The sequence below is a fragment of the Tympanuchus pallidicinctus genome, unplaced genomic scaffold (assembly GCF_026119805.1).
Source record: "Tympanuchus pallidicinctus isolate F22 unplaced genomic scaffold, pur_lepc_1.0 scaffold5, whole genome shotgun sequence".
Classification (NCBI taxonomy): domain Eukaryota; kingdom Metazoa; phylum Chordata; class Aves; order Galliformes; family Phasianidae; genus Tympanuchus; species Tympanuchus pallidicinctus.
The window spans coordinates 34,025,134-34,036,646 of NW_026294769.1; the positions used below are offsets into that span (position 1 = coordinate 34,025,134).

At 40.1% G+C, this 11,513-nt stretch overlaps 1 protein-coding gene and 1 long non-coding RNA gene across 2 annotated transcripts in view; one reads left to right on the forward strand and one right to left on the reverse strand.

The window, feature by feature from the left end:
- LOC128091253 (desmoglein-1-like) overlaps nucleotides 1-1,090 on the forward strand; it is a 43,912-nt gene extending 42,822 nt beyond the window's left edge. The window contains exon 16 of the mRNA XM_052704306.1: nucleotides 125-1,090. Coding sequence (XP_052560266.1) covers nucleotides 125-1,090 — 966 coding nt within the window. The remainder of the gene's footprint in view (nucleotides 1-124) is intronic.
- Nucleotides 1,091-2,229: 1,139 nt separating this feature from the next.
- LOC128091085 (uncharacterized) lies at nucleotides 2,230-11,440 on the reverse strand. Its single transcript, XR_008211231.1, has 2 exons — nucleotides 11,338-11,440; nucleotides 2,230-4,885 (listed from the first exon to the last, which is right to left on the reverse strand). It is a non-coding gene; the product is annotated as an uncharacterized LOC128091085 (long non-coding RNA).
- Between the last annotated feature and the right edge of the window lie 73 nt (nucleotides 11,441-11,513).

Genomic DNA, 11,513 nt, shown 5'->3' on the forward strand with positions numbered 1-11,513 from the left:
TTTATCCTGTGATGTTCTTTTTGAGTCAGCTAGGCCCTACTGCAGTAAGGAAACCTCTCTATGGTTTGAGCCATCATTGTTAAAAACTTGACACTGTTTACTTTTCTGTTTTTGCAAACTACAGAAAGCATTTGTGTATGCAGATGAAGATGAAGGTCGGCCAGCAAATGACTGCCTATTAATATACGATCATGAAGGAATAGGTACTCCTGTTGGCTCTGTTGGTTGCTGCAGCTTTATTGGAGAAGATACAGATGAAACATACTTGGAAACTTTAGGACCAAAATTTAAGACTTTGGCAGAGATTTGTCTGGGCAAGGAGATCGAACCATTCCCTGACGCCAACCCACCTTGGCCAGGCATTAACGTCACCTTCCCCAACTCTGAATGTGACCTAAACCTCCCACCACCTGGAACCACAATCCTTGTCAACGGATCTGCACCTATGGCTCCCCCAGCCGGCACTACCACGGTTGTTACCGAAAACACCTATACATCTGCATCTACCGTTCAGCCCCCACGGCCTGATCCTTTGCTCCACGGCAATGTGACGGTGACAGAGACCTACACCTCTGGTTCTCCCTCTCTTTGTGTTGACCCACTGCGTGCATCCAATGTTGTTGTAACAGAAAGGGTTGTTGGTCCCGCATCTGCCTCTGATTTGCGTGGCATGCTAGATATCCCTGATCTTGCAGATGGGTCCAACGTAATCGTCACAGAAAGAGTCATTGCGCCTAACTCACGGCTCCCAGCATCTCTGAGCATTCCTGATTTGGTAGATGGGTCCAACGTGGTGGTGACAGAAAGGGTGTTCAGGCCTGCCTCTGGGATGCCAGGCAGCTTAATAAATATTCCCTCAGAGTTATCCAATGCCCACAATGTGGTGGTCACTGAGAGGGTAGTGTCAGGGTCTGGGATGAGCAACCTGGCAGGGGGAGGACTAGGAGGAGCCAGCCTGGGTGGACTGAGCAGCACGGGCCAAATGCTCAATGCTGACTGTCACCTTGGTCAGGCAATGGGCACAGCATCCCCTGGCACCTCCCGGAGAAGAGTGACAAAGTACAGCACCGTGCAATACTCAAGCCAGTAAGGCTCCTGACAGCGCACCTCCCCAGTGAAATCACCACTTGCACCAACACCTATTAGCTGCCACCCACCAAGAATATTGTCATTATTTATAACTAGCACACAGCACTGAAATTACAGGGATTCCTCCTTCAGTAAGGATCTCAGAAGGATGCCCTGTTACGAGGTCAAAAACTTTGTCAGTGAAAGGAAAGTTGATGTTAGCTCTAAATTTTGCTCTCTCTCCACAGAGCTGTAAGCGTGTACAAACAGACACTAATGTTTTTGGAGAGATATCTGATTACTAAGCAGATCAGTGAGAGGGAATCTTTGCATGCATGCAGTACCAGCATGAATTAATGTAAGATGGAAGAGTGTTAAAATACTATATTGCTAAGCATTTTCCCACAGTAAGCAGATTTAGGTTGATTGCTCTTTACTGACAAAATAGAAAAAGAAAGCAATTAATAATTAGTCAATACAAGACTAAATAAGCACTTTCAAATGTATCACTTTTCATGTAATTCCAGGTGCGCTGCAAAATGGCACTTTGAATCATTTCTCTTATCACCAGCAAAAGTTAAATGTAATGATCATATAAATGCAATACTTTTTCATAGCTTACTAAAGTTCTCAGTGAAACTCACACTCTTTTATGACCTTCTATTTTGTAAATGTTCATGGCCATGAGTGTGGCCAAGAATTTGTTGCAGCTGGAGCTGCAACATCGATGCTGTCAACAAAGAAGTTGCTGGCTCATCTTTTCATGAATACCATTATAACTTTAATTAAATCTAGAAGGACTTTGGTGATAAACAGGAGCATTTAGCTGGATTTTTGTGCCAAACTATGACTACAATTTAAGTCTCCAACACAATGTTATTTTACGAAGACTATAACATAACATGCAGTTCTCTTTTCAAATACTGCCAAGAAAACGAAGTTATAAAAGCTTTGTGATGTGGGGAGGCAACAGCAAGTATTGTAATACTGATAGTGGTAGCTGAAGATCTTCGTGAAAACGAAAAAAAACCTTGGGAACAACATAAATTTGCAAATATGCAATGTGGAGAATTATTATTTCATGTGTCAATGTATTTTGCATTGATATTTTGAAAGTGTATTTGAATGTGTTAATTGAAAAAGTCTTTTGATTCTATAATCTTAATTAAATCCGGCTTTTATTTTCCCACAAAAACAGCTCTACTGGACTCTCTTATTCTAGTAATACCTTAACACACTTTACAATATGATCTGAAGGAGCAAAATACTGAAATATAGTATCTATCTCATCTTATTTCTGTATCATATGTATAGTAAGCATGGTGTATGCAACATTGCTTCAGTGTAAATACATCAGAGTTATATGGGGGGATTGGCTTGTTTTGCTAGATCACCAGATCAGTGCTTTTCCTCAAATTTTGCTACTTCAGCTTTGATAGACAGGTTAGTGAAAAGCTGAAGAGTTGTCTGTGAACTTCCCACTCAACAAAAAGAAGAAATTTTCATATCCAGATTAACTCATCTCAGAACTGGATGACAAGTTTCTGACTTCATGTCAAGAGCAAACTATTTAAATGATGCTTTCAGAAATGCAACCAGATATGCTCTCGAAGACAAGATGCAGAGTCAATGCTACAGCAATTGACAACAGTGCTCCTCAGGAGTCACTGCCAAATCCAAGGCTATCTTGAGAAAGGGATTTTACAGAACTTCAAGCTTTTCCTGGAAGCAACTGAGCATGCCAAATGCTCTCTTCCTTGCATCTGAAGTAATGCTACTTTCATTTCATCCTGAAGCCTTGGTTATCACTAAAATTATGTTGATTTCAGTGGAATTGTTCTCTTCTGTATGTTCGTAGCTACTGCAAGAATGGTTTCTGGAAGTGTTCTTTAAGAAAGGAAAATAGTAACTAATATATAAAGCTGTATGTTTTTATATGTATGTCTCGAAATCTGGTATTACATACTAAAATTCACTAAAATACTGACAAGATCCATTTTGTCTCACTGAACACCTATTTGCATTAAAAACAAACAAAACAAAACAAAACAAAACAAAAAAAAAAACACAAAAAAAACCCCAAATATTTCCAATATCAAGGGCACTCTGTACATTTAGAAAGCCTATGCAATATAGCCAAGGCCCATTAAGGATATTTTTAATGTAAAAAAAAAACAAAACATTTTTTGTAAATATTTCCAGAATCATGATATTCAAATAAGAAATATATTTCCTAGCTGTGTTCCAAGGTATAAATTCAGATTCCAGGAGCAGATGCTGAATCCTTTGTAGCTCCTTAACAGTAATGCTGTGTGAGGTTTGGATGTGCAAACTGACTCCGATTGCTTGCATCTTTAGTAGAATGGGGAAGAAAAAATAGCGAAAAAACTTTTCTTAAATCACAACTTCTGGTAATGTAGTGGTTCTCTATTTATTAGCACTGTCTTTTCCCGACTTTTTAGAAGATTGTTAGATTATTATTTAATAAAAATTCTCAGAAAAAAATCTTACTTTTTTATATTTTCATGATTGGCAATAAAGCAGCAATCACATAATCCCACAGTGCATTTCTGAATATTAATTTCTACTGCTGCATATTTTTTACAGACTTTCTTACAACTTTTTTTACTGAGACTTTGAAATGTTGAGATTACTACAAGCTGTAGAACAACAGTGTATCAAAGATGTGAACAAATACGCTGTTCATTAATATTCAGTGCAAATTCTTTTTCTAGCTTTATTACTAAAAAACAGCATATAGATTTATTCTGACTAACTGACAATATTTTTTCTTCTTTTTATTCAACTACAATTTAGAAGCCTGTCTGCTGACTGGCTTTAATCTTGTTGTTTAATAAAGAAACATGAATGGACTTCAGGGAAGAAAAATAACATATAATAGTGATCTCAATCCTGCTATAAACTATTCAGCAAAGCACTCCTAATAAAGTACCAGCAGAATGCCACACCAAGTCTGTAACTTCTTTACTTGGATGCAGGATCTTACAGTCTTCCAGAGGCTCACTGAGACCTTTGTGGAGCAAAAAGCATATGGCACAGGAAGTGAATAGAGCTACAAGCTGGGGATCTCAGTAGATTATTGTCTTGGGATCACTCTCTCAATCAAAACTCACAGCATTGATTTTTTTTGCTCTACTCTGATTTTGTGGTAATAAATAACACATTCAAGCTGCTGTGAGCAGCATATTGTACTACTTGCAAGATGAAAAGACCACTAAATCTAAGCAAAAATCCAAAAGTGCCTGGCATTTTGCTTGAATTAGTACAACTGCTTAGTTCAAACATTCCTTCCTACTGAGTAACCAAATGCATTTTCGTTCTACTTTAAGTATACAAGTAATAGTGCAGTGTAATTGCGTTTTCATAAATAAAAATATTAGAGTTTTGCCTGTAAAAATTTCTGAATGACTCTGAAAAAGATACAATAAATGATCATTTTAAACAAACTGTGAGTAGACTGACTTGGGATTTTTTTTCATCAATCAGTGGAAAACGTAGTTTTCTTTAAAACAGAAGGTTTGTACACACAGTACCCATTTTTAGTTTTCTTTCAGGGGAAAAAAAAAAAAAAAGAAAAAGGATTTAAAAAGTTGGGGTATCCCAAGGTAAAACTATTTCATGTGTCAAAATGGTTAAGATACTTTAAGTTTTCACAACAGAATTTTTTTCTCACATCCCACTGGAATTACAGGACAACTTCCTCAAATAATAATTCTCTGTATTGTTCTTTCCCACTAGATGGCCTTCCCTGTGATACTCGTCTGTTCCTCATCTCTGAAACAGTGCTTCAGAAAATCTGTAGATGAAAGAGAAGAAAGAGAACAAACAACATTTGAACTGCAATATTTGGGCAGCCCAAGCCCACGTGGACATTTGCCCAACTGAAAATGCAAGCAGAAACTACTGAAATGAATTTATGCATTGTAGTCACAAGTCATAAATGAAGACCCAAACACAACCTGCAGTAAAGAATCTGGACAAGGAATTACTTGAGGTGACTTCTCAACTTACAGTTTCATGTGGCAGAGCTCAATTTTCCCAGCTGAATAATAATGGATTTCCTTCTTAATGTCTCTTTTGCCCATCTGCACTCCCTGACTCTCCAAATGAAAACAGAAAGACGAGGAAGGAGCTTAATTAATTGCAAAACAGTGAATATTATTATTCTTCCTCATTTTCAAATGCACTTAATTAATGATGTTCTTACTTTCTTGTTTTTTTTCTTCCTGATGTAGAAATACTAGGAAATGCTGAGGCAGTTTTCAGACATTAAATGTAAATACTTATGGCAGTATACTGGCATGAAACAATTTTGTAATTTATTTCTCATCAATGAATTTTAAGCTGTTTCTTTACTGCCAAGGGAAGAGAGAGTAATAAAAAGATCAAGCTTGTTCCTCTTTCAGCTGCTCAAATAATATTTATCCAAACTGTAGAGGACTGTTTTGTTTAAGGACTGTACAAAAAATAGGAACATAAAAATTGAAAGGCCAGCGCTGTTTTGTCATGAAGTACTGTCAGTCCACATGCATAGGTTTTAGTATTTGCTCATGTGGAAAACTCTTCTATGAACATGCCTTCAAGTTAACCCACCACCATGGGTGTATGTGAGATGATGTCCATGTGCAAGGTTAATCACAGAATTGTAGGAGTTATAAGGGTCCTCCTAATATCATTGAGTCCAACCCACTGCTAGAGCAGGTTCCCTAAACTGGGTTGCATAGGAAAGTAGGCAGGAATCTCTTTCCTGAGCAAGAGATTCCACCCCTCTCCAGGCAGACTGTTCCAGTGTTCTATCACTCTCAAAGTAAAGAATTTTTACCACAAATTCATATGGACCTTCCCGTGTTCAAGTTTGCACCCATTACCCTTAGCCCTTTGCTGGGCACTACCAAAAAGAGCCTAGTCCCATCTACTTGATTTCTAACCAGCTGATATTGACAAGATCCCCTCACAGTCTTCTCTTATTTAGGCTGAACAATCCCAGAATACCTTATCTCTCTCTCTCTCTCTCTCTTTTTTTTTTTTAATTTTCTGATCTTAATATATATTTATGTACAGCAGAGAAAAATGATATGATAAAGCATGGGCTTGATGAATTTAAAAGGGGAATGTTATAGAAAGAAAAAGTCCTCTTTGCTCTCTTTCCATATGAGCATTTGGTGAATTTCAGACTCTGAACTTTACTACAGCTGTATTCACATAACCGATTTCAGGTGAAATTAGTGTCAGTTTAGTGCACGTGACATCATAGAAGTGTCTTTTAAATCTTTCCAGGTGGTCTTAGCTCTTTGCAGCTGGCACAAGCAGGGTTTTGTAGGGCTCTTTCTCCCTGAAGGGCTGTGAACTCAGGTTACTAATTCAGTGCAGGCACTTGAAAAGTATCAGCACTAAACAAGTCAGCCTGCAATGCAGATAAGCCAACAGTACAAATAAAAGTAGAGCCAGAGGTCAAAGCTATCCTCTCTGCTATACTATCATCACTGTAATTTAATGAGAGGTTTTCATACATAGATGAATGCTGTAATGATTCTAAGAATCTTAAATGTAGTGAAGACATATCCTAATGCATCAGCATCTCCTACTCTCACTGATTTGACAGACATGCACTCTCAAACAACCCAGCTATGTGCTAAGACTGTATCTTTCAGCAAAGCACTCTGATGATTTGTTGCACATCAACAAAACTTTCAGATTGCCTTTAGAAAATAAAATGTGAAGGAACCTTCTCTGTGAAGTCATCCACTTCCTTAAAAACTAGCAGCTACATTGCAGGATCTCCATTAGTTGACAAAATCTGCCAAAAAACAGTTGAGCTTTTGTCCTCACACTTCCAACAGACAGTTACCCTAAACACCACTGATTTGCTTGATTTTCTTCTAATTGTCAGTCTAAACCTCAGATCAGTTAATATCTTGTTTCATGCCTGTACTTTTCTTTAAAACTAAGACTTTATTTTTGCTAAGCCAAACACTTCTAATGTTATCTGATGAATTAGTGTAATGGTATACACAGTAAACGTATTAGCTCATGTATCTGAATTGTGACATGAGAAAAAAAAAGATCAAACATGCTGTCTTTTTCGTGATCAGAGAATGCCTATGTCTATATCTACACTTCTTGAAATCCTTCACAGTAGTGGTGCACTATAGCAGCTGACACTGGATCTGATAAGTAAGACCAGAAGATATGGTTCCCACAGCACAAGTGAAATTTTTCACAGCAGTCTTTTTCTCAACTATAGTTTGTATTTATAGCACTTATTAGTGTTCATGGACTTAAAAAAGAAAAAAAAAGGCTAATATTTCTACCAGCTGCACAGCAGGATCTTGAGTAATAGCTTGTACCTGCCTGAACGTTGTCTGTTATGTAAGTTTTCCCAGAAAGATAAGTCACAGTGCCCTGAAAAACAAGGTCTATAGGCACCTCTAGAGCAGGCTGGGTTGCTACGCAGCTGGGAAACAACAGGAGAGTTGTTCTGCCACTCCTTGTTTTACATACATAAAAGGCCTTGTATTCCAGTGCTGTCAGGCAGTAACAAAACGCCCGTGATAAAGGCAGGAATCTGGTGCATGCTGTTACAGCCCAGCCAGACCTGCAGCTCAGCAAGATTACTCACTGCTGCAGCTGCGCACCTGGTGGGTTCCACAGCCTGGCTGTTAGGAAAGGAGAAGAAAACTATAGAACTGAAGAAATGGAGAGTTTATTTCTAATGATTACAAGGCAATGAACAGCAAAATTTTTTGTATAGAGTGGGCAAAATGCAGGGAGAGTCAGAATTAGAGTTATTGCACATAGGAAAACAATGACTCCATTCTGAGAGTGTGAAATATTTACTGAAAGCACCAAACCCTGGAGCTAATGTACTTCTGTATTATTTTATTCTACTTTTATTTGTCCCACCAGGGGCCATGGTCATGCAAGCATATAGGAGATGAGAGCTATCACTGATAGGACTACTGATGCCAGGAGCCACGAGGGCTTTGGGATACTTCTCTGCAACATGCACATTTTTTCACAGAATCTACAACATCCTTAACATATGCCCTGTCTTTGGAGGCACTCAAGGACAGATTGGATGAGATTTGAGGTTCTTTCTAACTGAAGCCATTCTACTACTGTATGATTCTATGATATTTCGAATAACTAAATGTAATTTTTATACAAGTGGAGCCTTGATGCACTACTTTCTTCTGGTATCTTTTTTACAGCTGAGTGGAAGCTGGGGCTTCTATGCAGTAAAGAATCTTTAAACAATGCAGAAAAGTTTCAGGAAATAGTTTCAAACAATGGGAAAGATTTTCATAATAGTTCAACATGAATCATGATGAGATTTAAACATCTATTTGCTGAGGATATATGCTGGATTTTCCGTCTTAATCCCACTTGCTAAATACTGCACTTCGGTCATGTGATTGGATCTCTTGACTAAAAGAAAAAACTCAACTTTTTTATGGAGGAAGCAAATAAAAAACACCTACTTTTCAACGGCAACAGCAGGATCATCTCTGCTTTTGTAAGAGGCAGAGCTTGACTCTGCTGATCAAAAGCATGCCCTTGTCCTCTGCCCCAGCCGCTCCCTCAGCACAGAGGGAGTGGCTGCCACACTGGGACCAGGCAAGGCGGGGTGAGTCACTAAGCCCCTTGCACAGAGGCCATAGGTGAGACCATACCTCACCAGGATGCTTGTGCTGACAATTACCAGCTCTGGAAGCAAGCACTCCATCTCTGCAGGAAAGATATGCATTGTTTTAGAAGATAATTCATTCAAAGCCTAGAGAGAGAATGCCAGCAGACATCTGTACTTCACGAAAATAGCACCTGATGCATGCTGTACATCTTGGAGAGCCCCTTTCCTGGGCCAGCACTAAAGAAGGGCTTGGCTGCTTTTAAGGTTTTAAAAGCAGCGGTGAATTTTCTTTGTTCTCTGGAGACTGTGAACTTTGAACTGCTGCTATCTCCAGAAGGAAAACAAAGATCTAATGCTGCACAGATCCTCCCATGCATGCTGGCTTTGGGGTCAGAACTGTGGTGGGAGGAGGACAGTTTTGCAGCTGCCAGTTTAAAGTGGATAAGAGCTAGAAATTCAACTTCAGGGGATACTGGCACAGCTATGAGCTGTTAGAAGCAAACTGATGCTCCTTGATGCTTATTTCAAAACATCAGATGTTTTCCTTCTGTAAAATATGAAATAGTTTTCCATACCAGAGAACAGAAGTTTCATAATATTTAAAATATTTCTGTTTTAATCTGTTAAAAAAAAATAATAATGTGCAGAAGAGCTTCTGGTCTTGTTGTAGGCAAGCTGCTAGATGAAATTTCCTTTTTAATGGAAAGCAGTGCAAAGGATATTTCAAAGAAAATTAAATTAACTTTTTATTCCATCGTATCAGCATTCAAAAATGGCGAATGATTGTAAATGCATGTTTGCTAACACATCTTTAACCGTGCACTGGATAGGCAACTAAAAGCTGTTTCAGAACTCCACAGAGCCAATTGAAAGATTAAGACAAAAGCTGCAAATCAAGGTTCTTCCCTGACAGCCATCTGATGCAATGAAATGCTTTCAAGCTATGCTTAAGCATCAGACTAGGATTGGAATCTACTTATAAATCACCATATTAAAAGTACTATAAATAAATAGAATACTATAGAACTGTAAGAACTATAAATATGTTCTCCAAGACATGCTCTATGTCACTTATCTTAAACAAAAATTACTAAAAGAGAACTTCAGTGTTTGGCTAATATTAGCTACACCTGTCATGTTGGTTGCTAGATCTGCCCCAAACTGCACACCTGGCCCTAAACTCTTGGTCAACAGCAAGTGTCCCTCATTAGTCAACAGTGTGCCCAGGCAGCCAGGAAGGGCAACCATATCATGGGGTGCACCAAGCACAGCATTGCCAGCCAGCTGAGAGAAGGTTTGTTCTGCTCTACACCGTACTGGTGTGGCCTCACATTGACTACTGTGTGCAGTTTGGGGCACTACAATACAAAAAGGACATAAAACTATTTGAGAGTGTCCAAAGGAGGGCTACAAAAATAGTAAAGGGTCTAGAGACCAAGGTGTGTGAGGAGTTGCTGTTGTCCCTTGGTTTTCTCATCCTGGTGCAGAGGAGGCTGAGAGGACTCACAGTGGCCTACAGCTCCTTGTGAGGGGAGTGAAGGGGTAGCTCCGAATTCTGCTCTCTGGGGACAATGACAGGGCTCGAGGGAACAGCACAGAGCTGTGTCAGGGGAGGGGCAGCTTGGTTATTAGGAAAAGGTTATTTGCCAGAGGATGGTGGGCATGGAACAGGCTGCCCAGGTCATGGACCCAAGCTGTTGGAGTTCAAAGAGTGTTTGGACAACACTCTCAGTCATATGGTCTGATTTTTATGTAGTCCTATGTGGAACCAGGAGTTGGACTCCATGATCCTTATGGGTCCCTTCCAATACAGGCTGGATATTAGGAAAATTTCTTCTCAGAGTGGTGAGGTTGCCCAGGGAGGTGGTGGAGTTACTGACCCTGGAGGCATTCAAGAAACTTTGAGATGTGGCACTGAGTAATGTAGCATGGCGGGAATGGGATGATGGTTGGACTAGGGGACTTTGGATGTCTTTTCCAACCTTAATGATTCTGCAATTCTGTGATTCTGTTCACCATAGATTGTTACAATACACACGAGGGGAATGCAGTGTCTTTACTATGAGAGTGGTGAGGTGCTGGAACAGGCTGTCCAGAAAGGTTATGGATGCTCTGTCCCTGGAGATGTTCAAGGCTAGGCTGGATGGGGCCCAGGGCAGCCTGGTCTAGTCTTATATGTGGAGGTTGGTGGCCCTGCATGTGGCCAAGAGGGAGAAGGGGGGGCTGTTGGAGCTCCATGATCCTTGAGATCGCTTCCAACCCGGGCCATTCTGTGACGCTGTGATTCTGTGTCACTGAGAAGACTGCAGTAAGGCTGGTTCCCTGGTGAGCACTATGATCTGGTAGCACTATGACCAGCTGCTTCCAAAATTAATTATAACAACTGAGTGTGATCTTAGAAAGACCAATCAGGTAAGAACATCCTATAACAAAGGATGTACAGGAAGGGTATTTACTTATTTCGCCATCATGAATAAGCAGTTATGTCTTTGTCAACATCAATTAATGAGGTGTATCCAGGAGAGATCTCTGCCAGATAGGAGCAGGAAGGATATAGCTGGGAGCACGTTAAACAGAGGATTACGGGAACTGTCAGAAGCCGCGCTAAAACAGCTCACCGTTTCATTTTCCCACGAGTGTATCTTCTATCAGTCACTCATTGATTTATCGGTTGGTTGTCGGCCCTTTCTCTGCGGGGCGGTACCGGGGGCTCTCCGAGGTCTGGCCGGGCCGGGCGGGGCCGGGCGGGGCGAGACGGGCGCTACCTGCCCCCTCCCCGGCGCTCCCCGGCTGC